Consider the following 19,607-nt stretch of genomic DNA (forward strand, 5'->3'; position numbering starts at 1 on the left):
TTTTTTCCTAAGTGAAATACTGTTGACATACAGTAGTATGTATATTAGTTTCAGATATTTAACCGTGATTCCACAATTCTATGTATTATGCAGTGCTCAGCATGGTAAGTGTGGTTACTCTCTGTCACCATACTAAGTTGTCGCAGGATCACTGACTATATTGCCTATGCTTGTACTTTTCATCCCTGTGACTTACCTATTTTATAACTGGAAGTTTATACCTCTTAATCCCCTTCACCTATTACATGTATCTCCCCACCCTCCTTCCCTCTGGCAACCAACAGTTCTCTAAATTCATCAGTCTGTCTCTGGTTGGTTGGTTTTGTACATTTGTTTTGGTTTTTTTTTAGACATATATGTGGAATCAGATGATATTTGTCTTTCTCTATCTTGACTTATTTCACTTAGCATTATACCCTCTAGATCCATCCATGTTGCTGCAAGTGATAAGATCTTTTTTTTATGGCTGAATAATACTCCATTATTATTCAGCCATAAAAAAAGATTGTTGTATAGAGACTATATATATATATATATATATGCACACACATGTCACATTTTTATGCATTTAACTATTGATAGATGCTTGAGTTGCTTCCATATCTTGGCTATTGTAAATAATGCTGCAATAAACGTAGGGATGCATATATTTTTTCTTTTTTCTTTTTTTAAGAATTTTATTATTTTTTTAAAGATTTTATTCATTCATGAGAGACACAGAGAGAAAGAGAGAGAGAGAGAGAGAGAGAGGCAGAGACACAGGCAGAGGGAGAAGCAGGCTCCATGCAGGGAGCCCGACGTGGGACTCGATCCTGGGACTCCAGGATTATGCCCCAGGCCGAAGGCAGGCGCTAAACCCGCTAAGCCACTCAGGGATCCCATATATTTTTCCAAGTTAGTGTTTTCATATTCTTTGGGTAAATACCCAGCAGTGGAATTACTGGATCATATGGAATTTCTATTTTTAATCTTTGGATGAATGTCCGTACTGTTTCCATAGTGGCTGCACCAATTTATATTCCCACCAACAGTTCACAAGTGTTCCTTTTTATCTACATCCTCGCCAATGCTTGTCATTTGTTTTTGTGATACTAGCTGGAGAATGTTTGTTCTTATCTTGATAACATAAAATGTACTTTTTATCTTCCTCTACCTTTCTTCCCTTTTCACTTAAAATTATTGACCCTTGATGCTTGTTAGCCCCAAAGAAAAGGATGCCATTTATACTTCCTGGGGAGGGATCATGTGTGATCATTGTGGCCTAACCCAGTAGGTCTGTGGCGATTTGAATTAAGGGGCTGGGCATCAACATTTCTCTGGACTAGAAAGTGCCAGTATCATCAGGAGGTGAAAAGCAGGGGGGCAGCACGGGTGGCTCGGTGGTTTAGCGCTGCCTTAGGCCCAGGGTGTGATTCTGGAAACCTGGGATCGAGTCCCAAATCGGGCTCCCTGCATGGAGCCTCCTTCTCCCTCTGCCTGTGTCTCTGCCTCTCTCTCTCTCTCTCTCTCTCTCTGTGTCTCTCATGAATAAATAAATGAAATCTTAAAAAAAAAAAAAAAAAGAAAAGAAAAGCAGGGGTGCCTAGGTGGCTCAGTTGATTAAACATATGACCCTTGATCTCAAGAGTCTTGAGATCAAGTCTTGATCCGAGGGCTGTGAGTTCAAGCCCCACATTGAGTTCAAGCCCAGCTGGAGCCTACTTAAAAAAATTTTTTAAAAAAGGATGTTGGGGACAAAGGAAGAGGGGCAAATGTCAGGATGTGGTGGTATCTGTGCTTGTAGTTATGAATAAACAAGCAGCCTAGACTCACTTTTGCTGCCCACTAGATTCTGTGATAATGCACATTTCTGAACTTTTGGGAAAGTGATTGCCTGCCGCCTCCCTCCCCTAAGATGTACTTCTTAAACTCCAAAGATCCTTCTTCTATAACTAGAAATATTAAACAGAAGGAAAATTGTTTTCACATCTGTAGGCAGTACTCTTGTTACACGTGGTGCTGCTCTCTCTCCTGTAGAAGTCTAAGGTATACCTGCTTTTCTCCTGATAGAATCCCCACATAAAATACCTAAAAGTTCCAAATTCAAGTTGGAATTGCCGATTCGTACTTGTAAGCTTAGAACTCCACACTGTTTGAAGGCAATTAAGCATCTTTGAAGGTAATGTAATATTTGTTACTACCCGGGGTATGAAACCAAATTGCTACAGGCTCAGACAAACCTTTTCTTTTCAGATCTTTTACCAGATTTTTATCTCTAGGGATTTCAGCAGATCATTTTCAAAGCATTTGCATTTTCTCCCCGTAGTCAGGGTCAAAGCTATTAGTCAGTAATTCTGTCTTACAGTGAGTAGAATTATGTAATTCTAGTTATGTAAACAAGAGTGAACCTTTTCAGAATTTATTATGAAATGTTTTGAATGCCTGCAAAATATTTGTAATACTTTATCTAACTGAAAAATTATAAGTAATACATATGCATTGTTGAAAATTTAGAAAACACGGCTTAAGCATAAAAGAAAAAAAAATAGTTACGCTATCCCTTCCCATTGAGAGGTACCACTGCTGGTATTTTCTCTAGCCTTCCAGGCTTTCAACATAGTGCATATACATAAATATTTTTACTCACAAAAGTGTCATTGCATTTTATATGCTGCTTTGTAACTTGCTTCCCCCCCCCCCCACTTAATGTAACATGCATATCTTATTGTGACGTTAAATATTCCTCTTCATTGTTTTTAATGATGCACTAGTATTCCAGGGTGCGGGATGTACCCTCATCTATTTACCTAATGCCTTGTTGCTGCCAGAAAACTGCTTTTTGTAATCTCCTTTTATTTTCCTTATTATTCAAAAGAGAAAAACCTCTAATTTTCTTCTATGGAAACTGGTTAGAGAAGCAGATTATTTTAATCAAAACATGCTCCATCATTGCGCTTCTCTGCAGTCTTTGATAGATTTGCTTTTTCCCGAACATCGTTGACTTTTGTTGGAAGAAAGGTCTCCAGCCTTGCTTTACATGGAGAAGTCTCTCCATTAGCACTGTTGTGACCATTTGTCTGTTTACATTTATTGTATTTATTTTAGAAATAATTGTGTATGGCCTAATAACGCGCCAGGCACTGTTCTAAGGTTTTAGAAATACCAATGATCTATTTAGCTCATAATCCCCGGGGGCTCGGGGGCACACCTCATCTGTATGCTCCTGGCACATGGGCCGTGGTGGCAGGGCTGGGGAGAGAGATTAGTGGGTGTGGGTGAACCCTGTGTTACCGTAGGGAGCAGATCCCCATCTGGCCAAGTTGGGCTACAGGATAAGAACCAGCCTCCCACAACCAAACTGCTCCATAGATCACATGGAGGGGCAGCCTGGTGGAGCCACATGGGGCACAAGCAGCTCCTTACAGTCTTTGAATTATTCAGGCAGAGCTGAAAGTAAAGCTGGTAGCCTGGTCCTGACTACTTCATCACACTAAGTGACCTTGGGAAAGCCATGTGCCCTGCTGGGGCCTCAGTTTCCCCATCCGTAATGTGCGGCAACGGTATAGATTGTCTGGATCGTCCAGCATCTGACCGGCCGTAACTCTGACCGCAAGCCCCAAATTTCAGGTCAGACCAAGGCATTTCTTCTCTTGCCAAGGGCCCCTGTGGGGATGTTGCCTCCTTGCCCTATTATTGGTTATTGTGACCTGTTATTGGTTATGTGACCTGCCGTGTTCTCTGTTTGTGCCTTAGGACTTTAGACGGCTCCTGAAAAAGGAAGAGAAGCCGCTCCTGATGATGTTCTATGCCCCCTGTGAGTGACCGGAGTTAGCTGCTCAGACTCTTGGAGGGGCAGCTGGGGGTTGGGAGGAGGGGGACTGGGAACTAGCCCCAGCTCTCTTAAAATGCAAATTGTGTCCCTCACCCCACTCTCTGTGCCTCTTTGCCTCTTCTTCGTGCTCCTCCATTTCTGCTGCGCACATCAGTTTTTCTCTCACTAGAATCAGCATCCTTCTGCCCTCACCCTGAGCTTCTCCCAGGTACTCCCGCTGTCTCCTGTTCCCCCGTCCCTCTACCTCCTGGGCCCGAAGCCCTTTCCTGCCAGTTGTGTGCCTGGGGGAGCCGTGTGCCTGGGGGAGCCGTGTGTCTGGGGGGCCATGTGCCTGGGGGAGTTGTGTGCCTGGGGAGCCGTGTGCCTGGGGAGTCGTGTGCCTGGGGGAGCCGTGTGCTTGGGGGAGCCATATGCTTGGTGGAGCCGTGTGCCTGGGGAGCCGTGTGCCTGGGGAGCCGTGTGCCTGGAGCAGCCGTGTGCCTGGGGCAGCCGTGTGCTTGGGGGAGCCATGTGCTTGGTGGAGCCGTGTGCCTGGAGCAGTCATGTGCCTGGAGCAGCCGTGTGCCTGGGGGAGCCATGCCTCTGTCTCAGCGAACTCTCAGAGGTGCTCCTGCTGCTCCTCACCATCCAGAGCCTGGCTGGCCTCCTGGGGCAGCTCTTTGCCCAGCTCTGGCTCCTGCACACCTCTGCTCGTGCCACCTGGGTGGTGTGGGGGGATCAGGGCCAGGGAGAAAAAGGCCTCATGTTTTGGTTCAGTCTCTAGATAAGGCAAGAGGGCATAGGAAGAGCAGAAAGATCATTGAGATGACAACCAGATTCTAATTCTAATTCTAGCTGTGCCACCCATCAGCTGGGTGACCTTGGTCAGATCCTTCCCCTCTCCGCCCCTCAGGTTCCATTTCTATAAGAGAAGGGCTTGGATCAGAGCAGTGGCTTTCAGAATTTTTGCCTGTATTTCATTGTATTCATGTAACAACATTTTTCCTTGCAGCCTAGCACTATAAGTATACGTATGACTTATAAATACTTATAGTAAATAAGTTGAATAAGTCAAACTGAACAAGTTTTACAAAATCAAACCTACCCTTACTACTTGCCATCCACTCTGCCAGATGCAGGACACACTATTTTCTTTTTCTCTTTTGTTTTATTTAGAAGATACTGGTTTTTCCTACTATTTCATAACCCTATAATAAAGGGTCTGCAAACTCTGGCCCATGGACTGTCCACCTTTTTTTGTTAAGTTAATTTTTGTTGCATCATAGACATGTTCATTTGCTTACACATTGTGTGTGGCTGGTTTCAAGCTAAGCAGAGTTGAGGAGTTGACGGTGTGTTCTACAAAGCCTCTACTCTGCCTGGAGCACCCCTGTAGTCTAATGGGTCCCAACCCACAGATTGAAAAACCTTGGATTATTGCCTCTATAAGGCCCCTAGAACTGTGACTCTCTGTACTGCGTATGTGCTTCAGGAGACCAAAGACCCAAAGGTTGGAGAGAGAGGGCCATGCGTGATGGGAGCCCTGGCCTGCCCATGGCTTGGATGAGTGTCAGAGGCTATGGCATCAGGGTTCTACTTAGTTTTTTGGGTTTTTCTTTTTTTTTTCATTTTGGAATTGGTATGTTTATTGCAACCTCAAACACAAGACACAGTATAGGTATCCAAATCAATTATATATCACACTACCTGGAAGACATAAGGCATATAGCATATGGCATATTTTCTTTTTCCTTTTTTGTTTTTTTTTTTAGTTATATAAGTTTCAGGTGTATCACATTAAAATTTGATATCTGTGTATACAGCAAAGTGATCATCCCCCAAAAGGCTGTTTACCATCCATCACCCCACAATGTGCCCCCTTTACTTACTCCCAAGCCCCTTTCCCCTCTGGTAAGCCACTGAACTGTTCTCTGTGTCTGTGAGTTTGTTTTTGTTTTGTTTTGTTTTGTCTTAGATTCCACATGGAAGTAAAATTATGGTTTCTTTTCTTTGTCCTTCTGACTTATTTCACTTAGCATAATGCCTTCAAGGTCCATCCGTGTTGTTGCAGGTGGCAGGAGTTCATTCTTTTTTTATTGCTGAGTAGTATACTGTTGTGTATATATCCCACATTTCTTTATCCGCTCATCCATTGTTGGATATGTACATTGTTTTCATATATTGGCTATTGTAAATAATGCTGCAGTAAGCGTAGGGGTACACGTGTCTTTTCAAATTAACGTTTTTGTATTCTTTGGAAAAATACTCAGTAGTAGAACAGCTGGATCCTATGATTGTTCTGTTCTTAATTTTTTTGGGAATCTCCATACCGTTTTCATAGTGGCTATACCAGTTTACATGCCTACCAACAGTGTACTATTGGGTTCCTATTTCTCCACATCTTTGCCAACATTTGTTATTTCTTATCTTTTGGATAAAGCCCATTCTGACAGGTGTGAGGTGATATATCATTGTGGTTTTGATCCCCATTTCCCAGGTGATTGGTGATGTTGAACATCTTTTGTCTGTTGGCCATTTGTATGTCTTTTTTTGAGAAATGTCTGTTCAGATCCTCTGCCCATTTTTTAACTAGGTTTTTTGTTGTTGTTGTTGCTGAGTTGTATGGATTCTTTATGTACTTTAGATATTAACCCCTTGTCAGATATTTGATTTGCAGATACGTTCTCCATTCAGCTGGTTGCCTTTTCATTTTGATGATGGTTTCCTTCACTGTACAGAAGCTTTTTAGTTCGAAGCAGTCCCATTTGTCTGTTTTTGCTTTTTTTTTCCTTGCCTTTGGAGTCTGAGCCACAAAAACATAGCTAAGGAGCTATGTTCATGTGTAAGAGCTACTGCCTGCATTTTCTCCTAAGAATTTTATGGTTTCTGGTCTTACATTCAAATCTCTAATCCATTTTGAGTTAATTTTTTGTATGGTGCAAGATAGTGGTCTAGTTTCATTCTTTTGCATATGGCTGACCAGTTTTCTCAACACCATTTTTGAGGGGACTGTTCTTTCTTTGCTATATGTTCTGGGCTCCTTTCTTATAAGTTAATTATCCATGTATGTGTGGGTTTATTTCTGAGCTCTCAATTCTTTTCCATTGATCTATGTGTCTGTTTTCGTGCCAGTACTGTACTGTTTTGGGTATTATAGCTTTGTAATTTAGTTTGAAATCAGGGAGCATGATACTTCCAGCTTTGTTCTTCTTTCTTATAATTACTTTGACTATTTGGGATCTGTTACAGCTCATAAAAGTTTGAGAATTATTTGTTCTAGTTCTGTGAAATATGTCACTGGAATTCTGATAGGGATTACCTTGAATCTGTAGTTTGCTTTGGGTAGTGTGGACATTTTAACATTAATTCTTCCAATACATGAGTGTGGAATATCTTTTCATTTATTTGTGTCATCCTCTATTTTATCAGCATCTTACAGTTTTCAGTATACATACAGGCCTTTTACCTCCTTGGTTAAATATACTCCTAGATTATTCTTTTTGATACAATCTTAAATGGGATTGTTTTCTTTATTTCTCCATCTGATTGTTATTAGTGTACAGAAATGCCACAGGTTTCTGTATATTGATTTTTTATCCTGTGACTTTACTAAATTTACTTATTAGTTCTAGTAGTTTTGGGGTGGAGTTTTTAGGGTTTTCCATAAATAGTATCACGTTATCTGCAAGTAGTTACTTCTTCCTTTATGATTTGGATGCCTTTCATTTCTTTTTCTTGATTAATTATTAAACTGGAATTTCCAATAATATGTCAAATAAAAGTGGCAAGAGTGGGCATACTTGTCTTGTTCTTGATTGTAGAGGAAAATCTTTTAGCTTTTTCCTATTGAGTATGATGTTAACTGTGGGTTTGTCATATATGACCTTTATTATGTTAAGGTATGTTTTCTCAATACCCACTTTGTTGAGGGTTTTTATCATAAATAGATGTTGAGTTTAACTGAGTGCTTTTTCTATATCTATTTTGATGATCTTATGACTTTTATCCTTTGTTGACATGGTATATCATGTTGATTAATTTATAGATATTAAACTATCCTTGCATCCCTAGAATAAATCTCACTTGTGTTGTATGATCTTTTCAATGTATTGTTGAATTAGTTTTGCTAATATTTTGCTGAGGATTTTTACATCTATGTTCATCAAGGATATTGGCCTATAGTTTTCTCTCTTTGTATCTTTGTAGTGTCCTTGTCTGGTTTTGGTATCAGGGTGATTTTGGCCTCATAAGATATGTTTGGAAGTAGTCCCCTCCTCTTCATTTTTTTGCAAGAGTTTGAGAAGGATAGGTATCAAATCTTTGAATGTTTAGGAGAATTCATCAGGGAAGCCATTTGGTCCTGGACTTTTGTTTATTGGCAGATTTCTGATTACTGATTCAATCTCCTTACTAGTAATTGGTTTATTCAGGTTTTCTATTTCTTACTGATTTAGTCTTAGAAGATTGTATGTTTCTAGGAATTTATATATTTCTTCTAAATTGTCCAATTTATTGGTGACATATTGTCCATTCTAGTCTCTTAGGATCCTTTGCATTTCTGTGATGTGAGTTGTAACTTCTCATTTCAGTTCTGTTTCCTCTTGAAAGCCTGCCTTGAATCTCCCTTCTTGAGAAATTCTTTGAGCAAAGACCCCTCCCATTTACACCCAAGTGATCATGCCTCCTTGGGTGGCTGCCCTTCTCTGTTCTGGTGGTTCCGCCTGACTTGGGCCTATGGTTTATTCACCATGACAATAGCCTCTCCCCTGCCTCTGTTGACTGCTGGGTGTCCGCCTAACCCAGCCTCTTCTTAGACTCCTTACTTGCCAACAGAAAAGAGTCCCTAGTGTCCCACTTCTTGTTAGATCTGGCTCTGCTCAGTATGGTTTGCACTTTAACCCTGGGTCATTCTCTTCATTAGGGCTCACTGGTTGGCTTCACCCCTTTTTTTCCCTTTGGAGGGATCTTAACTACCCAGCTGTGAGTTGCTTCAGGAATTGCCCTGCCTACCCAGCCCCTGGAGGACAGGGCCTCCTGTGGTTTATCTCAGAACCCTTCAGAACTCAATGCATCGGTTAAATGAGACTAAGAGTGTGTATCAGTGTACAGTTTGTGTCACGAGTCAGGATCATGGTATAGCCATGTGGCTTTCAGTATATGACACTGGTTGATCACTTGCAAAGAGTGGTTCCCCAGCAGTTTGCACTAGAATGTGTGTGCCATCTCTCCCCAGCCCCTCGCCAGGCTGTCTGGCAGCGTGCCCTCCTCAGCACAGCAGGCAGGGAGAGAGGCGAGTATAGTTACTGTCTTTATATAATGGAAAGCTGGGGTAGGAAAGGTTAGATCCCTTGTCACTGTTACAGAGAAATTAGTAGTTGAGGAAGGAGGGAGAAAACTCTGTTAAGTTCAAATTTGTGGAGGGGTCAGACTGGAGGGCCTGCTGGGTCCCAGGTAACCCCAGGACTCTTTTATTGCTGTTTTTATTGACACAAACTTGTACCTTTATTATATTAGTCCGCACAGGCTTCATGGCTTCATAATTCAGCTTATTCCTGGAAACACACCAATTCCCTAAGAGGGAAGTCTTTTAGGACTCTGATCATGTTTGGGGTGAGTAAACCCACAGGCAGTGGGACGCTTTACTTGTGACAAGGAATCCAGGACCTACTGCTTATTCCGTAAATGTTTGTTGACTGAATTAGTGAGAAAATAAAAGGGTGACTGCTCTAACTCTGAGGGTTGGACAGTGACAATTAGTCTTATTTCTTCCTCTGCCTCTCAATCGAATCCGTTGAAAGATAAATGCAGATAGAGATCACAGTACCAGCTCTGTTTTTGGTGAAGTTAAATTGGAAACTGGCTCAGCCGGGAGCTTCCTATTACTCTTCCATCACCTCTTCACCTCACTAACTTCTTCTCCCAGAACTGCTGGGCTTTGCCCACGGGGAGTTTGGAGGGGGTGGGGGATCTTGCTGCTGCTGGCTGGGGACAGCAGAGCCTGAAGAGAGACACAGCCCCTGTGGGGACAGTTTGTAAATTCAGCTCCTTGACTGATGAACGTGGCATAGTGGGCGTCAGAGTCAGACTCCCACCACCTCATCAAGTCACTAAGTAAAGAGTGGGTGGATGCAAGTGCCCCCGTCCTGCCCCAGTGATCTCCCCCTGCAAGTACCGTCCTGCCCACCGTGGAGGGGTTTCCTCACCGTTGCAGACCCACCAGGGGCAAGCGCTCCGGTCTCCCCTGCTTAGTGTGAACCTGCAGGGCGCTCCATTCCACTCCACAGGTGGGCGAGCTGGGGCTCAGACCACGTGCCAGGCATGCACAGGCAGCGGACCGTCAGGGGGAGATGCAGACCTGGGTCTCCTACTCCTCAGTCGAGCTGCTTCCTCTGCTGTGTGGCATCCAGTCCAGAACACGGGCACCTGGCTGTGTTGGCCTTGTTGTCCCCGTTTCCATCCTCTGTGGATTCCCACAGTGGGGACGGTGTCCCCTGACAGATATCATGCTCCTGTCTTCATGACACTTGTGGGGATGGTGCCGTGTAGGCTGCTGGAGAGAAGTACATCTTGTCTTCGGAGGCCAGGTGCTGTGGGCTTATGCCGCGTGCTGACCTTGCAACAGCTCCCAGCCCCCTGAGTCTCCCTGAGCCCAGGCTTAATGTGCTGGTGTGTGTACAGCGTGTGTCCATCTGTCTGCCGAGGGGGTATGTCAGGGAGGGACCATGTCAGAGTAGCCTGCGTCACATTTGGTCCAGTAGACTTGGTGCCGAGGAGATTCCAGTGGTCCCACTCATGGTTCTCCAGCGTCTGTATCCGACCCGGTGGGTGAGAGCACCTCTCTGATCTCTATTGCTCTGCCCACAGTCTGTCAGGGCATTAGCTAAATGCGGATTAGAGCCTGTCAGCCCACCACTGCGTGGCCCTTTCCCCACCGTGTCACGTTGAGATGAGATCCAGTCTGACATGGGCTTCCTAGGCAGCTTTGGTGTCCACGGCCTTCAGGTGCATCTCAAAGCCTTTTTGCAGCAGAGCAGCTGTCAGAAAGAGTAACAGCCTGTCACGTCAGAATTTCTTATGTCTGAAGAAACTGGTGCACGTGCCCTGTGGGATCAGTGCTGAAGTGTGGCCTGCTTGGATTGATGCGGGGGCGGGGGTGGTTTTGGATCAGGGTCACTCTGAAGTAGTAGTGGATCTTTGGGACCTGCCTGGTTGTCTTGGCCCTGTGTTCCCCAAGGCTTGGGGGGGCCTTCACCATCCCAGAAGAAGAGTGCGACTGTGGGAGACCACAGAACCCCACACTGGGTGGAGCCAGAGACATCACAGGATCCTCTGGTGTCGGAGCTGGAGGGGGCCTAAGGTTGTCTGCTCCAACCCTTCTCATTTGCCAGAGAAGCCATCGCCCAGAGAACAGTGGTGACCTGTCCAGGGCTGTGCAGTGCATGAAGGGAAGACAGGCACTCAGGTGTGCTGACCCTGGCCTGGTGCTCCGCCCTCAAGGCCAGGGCCAGTGCTTTCAGAACCAACCTATCTCCACTCACTGCCTCATTATTCTTGTTGGTGTAAGAAACAGGGCATGGTGACAGGATGAGCACTGGGTATTTTTCTGTATGTTGGTAAATTGAACACCAATAAAAATTAATTAAAAAAAAAAAAAAAAGAAACAGGGCATGGAAATCCAAAGCTCATTGTATCTGTGGTTTTCTTCTTAATGGCATCTGATTCAATTTCATTTGTAGCCTCTGACTGGGCAGGAGGAGAGGCTGTTAGCCGTGCTTTCCTGTCACCTATTCTGGTTCCCTGAATTCCTCTTGAACTCATTATCAGCCCTAAATTACTCTGTGCTTTGTGCTTCTCCAGCCTGGTCATGTTTGCTTAGTCCCACATTTATTGAGGGACTGACTGCTGGGCTGTGTCCTGTTTTATACCATCAAGATTGTTAGCTCTTCGGAGGGCAGGGCCTCTGCCTCCTTTTGCTTCTGTGTTCCCAGGCCCTAGGGCAATCCTGCCCTCCTGCAGGCTGGATCATCGTTTGCTGGCAGAGGTCAGCCTGAAGGGAGGGAAGGCTGGGCATAGGGGCCTGGCCCCCAGTGTAACCGAGTCTGCTTTCTCTCCTGCCTGTGATTAGGGTGCAGCATGTGCAAGAGGATAATGCCACATTTCCAGAAGGCCGCGACCCAGCTGCGAGGCCACTTTGTAAGTAAGGCCCATGGGCCTGGCAGGGCTGGCCAGCTCCTGGGCTGCTCCCCCTCACCTGGAGAGTCGGTGGTGGGAGGAGGGCAGGCTTGAGAATTTCGAGGACTTACTCTCCTGCTGCTACTCCTGCTCCTTGAGCACATGATCCAGCCTTGTCCTTGGTGGATGGTGAGAACTCTGCAGGGTTGCTGGGACCAGGAGAATTTGGAGCTTGTCCAACTAAGGCCAATGATGAAATCGCCAGGAAACCAGCAAGAAGCACCTGGTTTCTTGGTGGTGGTGTTGGGTGGCCAGGGGCCATCAGCAAACCATCAGGGCTCCAAAATGATTGGGGCTGGACTCCAAAGTGGGCCAAGGCTGCTGGTGCCAGGAAGCCCAGTGGCAAAGAAAGGGGCATGGTGACCAGTGGTAGGCCCAAAGCACAGGTGGCTTCATGGGCAGTTTCCTGCCAGGCTTGCCAGGGAGCTGGTGCCTGTGGGATGGGAAGACAGTGGAAACAACAGCAGAAAAGAGGTCGTCCAGGTGGGGAGCTGGAGACCTGAGCTTGCAGGCACTCTCTGAAGGAGGGTGTGCAGAGTGTGTGGGGATGGGAAGCAGACAGGAGGCAGGGTTGTCTCGGGGATGCCCACCTTTCAGAGATAGGAGTGGGGAGAGGAGCCACTGAGAAAGCAGGGCTCGGGGAAGGAAGAGCAACCAAGATGTGCAGCAAGGGGAGGGGAAGCCGGGCAGTCCAACCTCACCAAGCTGAGGACCACTGACTGATGGTTCTGGTCAGCTCTGTGTGGCCCCCACCTGCCAGCCTTGTCTCTTCCCTGTCATATGTCTGTCCAGCTTTGCACTTAACCCTGAGCCCCAGAGATTTGGAAGGGAAGGCTGTTTTTGTTGGCGGCAACACAAAAAGAATTGCTGGCTCCTCCAGGGAGCATGGGAAAATCCATACCCTTTATGAAAGGTTGTGGGGAGGAGAGCCATCATGGTGGGGCTGGCCAGAGTCCCACGAAGGGAGTTCTGAGGTCTTAAGACTGAATCATGATATTTACGGATCAAATTAAGTTGGTGATTAGTTCAAAGTCAATTTAAAAAGTTTACATGGCAGCACCTGGGCATGGTGACAGCCCCACTAGCCTCGCTGGCTACAGCATCGGGTTGCAGAGAACCGTTGCTTTCTCTTTTGACCTCATTCTGAGGTGACACCAAGGTCCTGCTTGTTTCTCACTAATGAATTTTTAGCAAGTTGCCTAGAGATGTTTGGCCTTGGGGCACACGTACATCATTTGGGGGAAGAAGTTTCACTTTGCATTTTGGGGCCTCAACAGATAGCATATTTCACGATTATTTCGCCTGGAGAAAAGACTTAATTACCCAGTGTTCTCCCTCTCCACACTTGCATACCCTTGGAAAACTCCTCCCTCAACCTCCTGTGCGGTGTGCTAGTAAGTAGTTAAACAGCTCCAGGCCCAGATCACAAGTACCTGGCCACCCCCGTCGAAGCAGCTGAGGTCTTGGTGCCAGTCTTGTGCAACTTCTGGAAGATTCTCAGCCAGTGCTTCATCTACCTGCCAAACTCAGTGTTCCTCCCGGCCCCCCTGTGCTCCCACAGAGCTTGTCCCTGCCATGCATGGCCGGGTATGCTCATCCTTGCTTTTATTCCAGATCACTTTGTTCACCAGTTGATACTAATTGTAAGATGATTTTGGCACTGTAGTGTGAGCTTCTTGAGCACCGGGCCTCTGTTTGGTTCCTGTCTGTTTCTTCAACACAAGCACAGGGCCAAACTCATAGTGGTACCACATATGTGCTGATAAATGGGTGGATGAGTATGTGGCTTATCACTCCTGGGCACGTTTTATTTTAAGCTCTGCATTTACATAAAAAATGTTCCTCTCTCTCTTTTTTAAGATTTACTTATTTTTGAGAGAAAGAGCATGCATGAGCAGGAGGAGGGGCAGAGGGAGAGAAAATCTCAAGCAGATTCCTCTCTGAGTGCTGAACCTGACACAGGGCTGGATCCCACCACCCTGAGATCATGACCCAAGCCGAAACCAAGAGTCAGACTCTCAACCAACTGAGCCACCCTGGCGCCCCTGATGTTTCTCTTTTTATTTTTTTTATTTTTTATTTTATTATTTATTTATTTAACATATTCTTTTTTTTTTTTTTTTAATTTATGATAGTCACACACAGAGAGAGAGAGAGAGTCAGAGACACAGGCAGAGGGAGAAGCAGGCTCCATGCACCGGGAGCCTGACATGGGATTCGATCCCAGGTCCCCAGGATCGCTCCCTGGGCCAAAGGCAGGCGCTAAACTGCTGCGCCACCCAGGGATCCCGATGTTTCTCTTTTTAAAGGAATTCGGAGTATCAGTTATTAAGGACAGAAATAAAATGGGAAGATTGTTAGTGGGACGAGGGCTTTCCCTTTGACCTTGGGCTCATAGAGCTCTATGAAGCTCTTTCTCAAGATTAGCCCTGAGGATTACTTGTTCTAAGGGTACCTGCTGCCAAAAAAGGAAAAAACAAACAAAAAAACCCACGCCTGCTTCTCCTGCTTGGGCTCAAGTCCAGAGACATAAAGAGTGTCAGTTCCCTAGACAACATTACAGAAAACTCAGTGGGATCGTCTGGGTGCCTGGAGAGCCTGGCTGGTCAAGCCCAGCTTTGGCCAGGTGTTAGTTCCATGGCCTAAGGCATCTGTGTTGTGGGAATTCATTCATTTCCTTGCCTCTGTGTTTTCTTGCTTGGGATACATTTTGTTCTGTCTCCTAGGAAAGCACCTTTTCAAAGTTCCAGCCTTTTCTAGCTCCATAAATGAGGAAAGGTCTGGCCGCACGCAGCCCCCCTGCTGCAGGGCCCCCCCTGCAGCCACAGCTCCCCAGGAAGAGGGTGGCCAGGAGCATGATTCCTTTCTTTTTTTTTTTTTTTTAAGATTTATTTATTTATTTATTTATTTATTTATTTATTTATTTATTCACGAGAAACACAGAGAGAGAGAGACACAGGCAGAGGGAGAAGCAGGCTCCATGCAAGGAGCCTGATGTGGGACTCGATCCCGGGTCTCCAGGATCACACCCTGGGCTGTAGGCGGCGCTAAACCGCTGTGCCACCGGGGCTGCCCCGCATGATTCCTTTCTGTCCTCACACACAGGGCAGAGATGGGCCACTAGTCCCCTGAAGTCAGAAGCTTGCCCCCTCAGCACTGCTGAAACCACGCTGGACTAGCCGCTCCTGTCTCCTCTTCATCTCTGGCATCCCTTTCTGGCTAGCCACGTCTGTGGCAAGGATCAGAAACCTTCCTCCCCTATAGATTTCTTGGGAGGTATCCAACTTGATGATGTCTTTAAGATGGAAGCCAGGCCAGGTCAGGGATGCTCAGCCTTTGCCATTTTCCAAGCTCAGATCTGCCTCTCTTTTGCTGTCATTAATGTCTGGTGACTCATCGGTGTCTGTCCCATGCACTGCTGCTAATTGGCAACCTCGTCAGCAGCCATTGCTGCTTCCTGTCTCGGAGCTGCCGTCAGAGTGCCTTCTCTTCCCAGCTTTGCTAGCTGCTGAGGTCCACACGGAGTCTTTTGTTAACCTTGGCCGTGATGGGCCATCTAGATGTGAACACCATGACATGAGGCAGTCATGGTCACAGACTTGGGCAGATCAGACTCTGGCGCTGGCTCTTACTAACCAGCTGGGAGATCTTGGGCAAATAGCCTTGGAGTCTCTATTTCCCTAGCTCTAAAATGGGGATGATGGTACAAACCCTGTCTACCTCACTGGGTTGTTGGGAAGAGCAAGCGGCTGGTGTGTGGAAAGAGCTCTGTAACCTACGGACACACGTGATTGACCCCCTCCACTGCTCTGTACTCACTGTTCTCCACTCATTAAATGTAGGTGCTCCCGAGGCTCCTCTTTTCAGCCTCTTTTCTTATCAGCACAGTGGAGCAAGGGCTTGGCTCTGTGCTTTCCTTGTTGTGGCGATCTCTCTGTCCGTGACTTTATCTACCTCCACGGTGTCAACAAAATGTAGTTCCATGGAGCCTGAGTCCCTAAGTTCCAATACCATGTATCACACTCCCTGCTTGACATCTTGGTCTGGGTTTTTCTCCCCATGTCCCAAATGCAAGATGTCTAAAATAAAATTCAGTATCTTTCCATCCAGCAGACTGCCAGCTGACTTTCATGACTCTTCCCAAGTACCCCAGGCTCCTCTGCCTACATGCCTGTTTTGCCAGGGCCCTCATCATAAATCTCTCTCCCTCATATCCTTCATCCTCTCTCTGCCCATCATTCTGGGTCAGGCCCTGGTTAGCCCACGGGGAGATTGCTAGAGACTGCTGACTTCTCTCCCTGACCCATGACTTGCCCCTGATAGCCTGATGTGTATATATTTTTTTAAAAAGGGGCCCCTGGGTGGCTTAGTTGGTTGAGTGTCTGGATTTTGACTCTTGATTTCGACTCCGGTCATGATCCCAGGGTCCTGGGACTGAGACCCGCTTCAGGCTCCCTGCTCAGCAGGATGTCTGCTTCTCCCTCTGCCCCTCCCCTCACGTATGCTCTCTCTCCTCTCTCTCTCTCTCTCTCTCAAATAAAATAAATAAAATCTTTAAAACTACTGCAGCTGGAAAACCCTCCAGCATCTCCTGAATAAAGTCCTGGTTTCTTAGGGATTAAATCCTTTTCCAGAGTGATCTTCATGAACCTGTCCAGCCTTCTCTTCCTGCCCAATTCTGTGTCGGACAGTCCTGTAAGCCAGCATATTCCCTGCTTCTTGGGCTGCGTCTTGTTTGGTCTCACTTCCATGTCTGTGGAAATCTTACCCTCCCTTGAGCATTAGCTCTGTGAAGCTTCCATACTTATTCCTATTAGAACGTGAGGCAGAGCATGTCGTGCCAACCGAACAGCACCAGCACATATGGCTCCAGGTTAGGCCTTGTGGCCTTAACTTTTAGGGTAAGACCAGTTTTGCCCCATTTGGCTTTACAGACACCAAAAAGTGTTTGTATATAGTTGTTCAAAACAATATTTATTTCAAGGCACCTGGGTGGCTCAGTCAGTTAAGCATCTGCTTTCACCTCAGGTCATGATTTCACGGTCCTGGGATTGAGCCCCCATATCCAGCTCTCTGCTCAGCAGGGAGTCTGCTTCTCCCTCTCCCTTTGCCCCTCCCCCTGCTCATGCTCTCTCTCTCTCTCTCTCTCAAATTAATAAATAAAATATTTTTTAAAAGAGTTAAAAAATATTTATCTTATTAATAAATGCCCCCAGGAGGCACAAGAGTACTACAGAAACTCAGAGAATTAAAAGTTCATCATACGCAGAGGCGGTTTGGAAAGGCTGTGCCGGAAGGTGGGATTTGATTTTGCCATAAAGGATGAATAAACCTTTGGTAGAAATTGAGACACGGGGAGTGAGTATCCTAAGCAAAAGGACTAGAAGATACAAAGTAAGGGTCAGGGGAACATAGCATATATGCTGGAAATTTGGGCAGAGCTTCAGAGTAGTATTAATGCAAATAGCTAACATATTTTGTTTATTAATATATGTTTTTAAATTTAAACTCAATACATAATGTATTATTGGTTTCAGAGGTAGAGGTCAGTGACTCATCAGTCTTATAGAACACCCAGTGCTCATTATATCATGTGCCCTCCTTAAAGTCCATCACCCAGTTACCCTATCCCTATTCCCACCCCAGCAACCCTCAGTTTGTTTCCTATGATTAAGAGTCTCTTATGGTTTGTCTCCCTCTCTGATTTTTCCCTCCCTTCCCCTATGCTCCTCCGTTTTGTTCCTTAAATCCCACGTATGAGTATGAGTGAGACCATATGATAACTGTCTTTCTCTGATTGACTTATTTTGCTTAGCATGATACCCTCCAGTTCCATCCATGTCATTGCAGATGGCAAGACTTCATTTATTTTGATGGCTGAGTAACATTGCATTGTGTATGATACCACTCTTCTTTGTCCCTTCATTGTTGATGGACGTCTCGGCTCTTTCCATAGTTTGCCTATTGTGCACCTTAACAGCTAACATATTTTGAGTGCTGTAGATACTTTACCTGTACTACCTCACGGCAATCACAAGAAGTGGCTCCCGATGAGGAAACTGAGGCACACAGGCAACTGACTTGTTGAAGGAAATCCATCGACTGAGTAGGAAGTTAGGACCCAAACCCAGCATCCTGACACCCGGGTCTGGGATCCTAGCCGCCGTGGCATATTGCCCGCCTGCGAGGGGTCTTAGACACAAGCGGCCCAACTCCCACCCTGTGCAGGGGTCTCAGACTGTCCCATTCCTGGGAGAATAAAAAACCTAGACCCTCGCAGGTACACTATTAAGGATTCTGTAAGAAAGAAGAATTCAAAAATAAGATAGGGACCATTATTGTCTTTGAATGCGGAATTAGATGCTAGCCAGTATTCAGTGGAATTGAAAGGTTTTGTGCAGGGAAGTGATGTAAGGAAAGAGGAGGACGTGGAAGATTAATCTCATGGTAGATGTACACCGACACTAGGGAGATCAATTAGAATAAAAAAAGAACTTTAAAGTAGACAGTTATTACTGGAACAGGCTGCTGAATCAGTCTGGGGAAATGAACAGAATGGTTTTTAGAGGGTCCCAGGGCTTCTGGTAAGTTCTATTTCAGGCTTATTCTCCCCGTGTTCTTTGCAGCATCCCACAGATGTGGGGGATGGGGGGAGTCAGTGATTTAGGAAGCATTTATTGTGTGCCTACTGTATGCCAGGCATTGTGCTAGATACCTAAAATTGGAAAGGGAGGTTTAGGTGCCTCTAGGGAAGGCGCTGCCAGAGGCACAGGTGGCATCCATCACCAGGAGAATTGGTAGGAAATCAAGAACTTAATTGAACACCAGTTTTGTGCTGAATCCTCTGACGTGGGTCCACCTCATTCAGTTCTTTTAAGAGGCCGACGATTATTTTCATCACCCACGTCTCCCGCACAAGGAGCCTCCGTAGAGTGAGTGACTCGCCCAAGGTCACACGATTGCTGAGTGGACATGGTCTCCTGAATCAAGCCTGTTGTCCACTTGAAAGGATGGTTCTCCTTTTTCCTCTCCCTATGTTTCCTTGTATATTGTTCAGCAAAATAGCTTCCCGGATTTCTTCTCTCTGCTTCTGTAACTGCTCTTGGCTCTTTGAACCTCTTTCCCCTCTCCTCCATGCTGCCCTGCTTTGTGGAGCACTCTTTCTGTATCTGGCCACTCTGTCTTCATTCTCTGGTAAGAAGAGATTCAAAAGGTCCTCTTTCCAAGCACCTGATCCTGCGCTAGACAAGAAGATTCCTGCTTCAGGGAAGGAGTTTTAGGTAACTCTGGGTTGTTCTTAGTATTTAGTAAGACAGCTACTAAAATTCTCCTTTCCCAGTTAGGGGTGTCAGGTATAGGGACCCCTGCAACCAGAACAGGTTCTGGAGATGGTCCAGTCAGACCGAAGGTGATGGTTACAAACAGGAGGGGAGAGGTGGGGGACCTAGCCATCTGGAGGGAGGAGAGTCAGGCAGGTGGATTGCCACGAGAGCCACACTCTCTACTTGGCCACATATGAGCTGTGAGGTCTGAGAACGTTGCACAGAAAGCCGAGGTGGACAGATTGAAGACAGGCCATGAGGAC

At 45.9% G+C, this 19,607-nt stretch overlaps 1 protein-coding gene across 1 annotated transcript in view; it reads left to right on the plus strand.

The window, feature by feature from the left end:
- The window catches only part of PDIA5 (protein disulfide isomerase family A member 5), a 93,360-nt gene that overhangs the window by 38,435 nt on the left and 35,318 nt on the right, over window positions 1–19,607 (plus strand). The window contains exons 7-8 of the mRNA XM_072725135.1: window positions 3,733–3,793; window positions 11,916–11,983. Coding sequence (XP_072581236.1) covers window positions 3,733–3,793; window positions 11,916–11,983 — 129 coding nt within the window. The remainder of the gene's footprint in view (window positions 1–3,732; window positions 3,794–11,915; window positions 11,984–19,607) is intronic.

Source organism: Vulpes vulpes, chromosome 1 (assembly GCF_048418805.1).
Source record: "Vulpes vulpes isolate BD-2025 chromosome 1, VulVul3, whole genome shotgun sequence".
Classification (NCBI taxonomy): Eukaryota; Metazoa; Chordata; class Mammalia; order Carnivora; family Canidae; genus Vulpes; species Vulpes vulpes.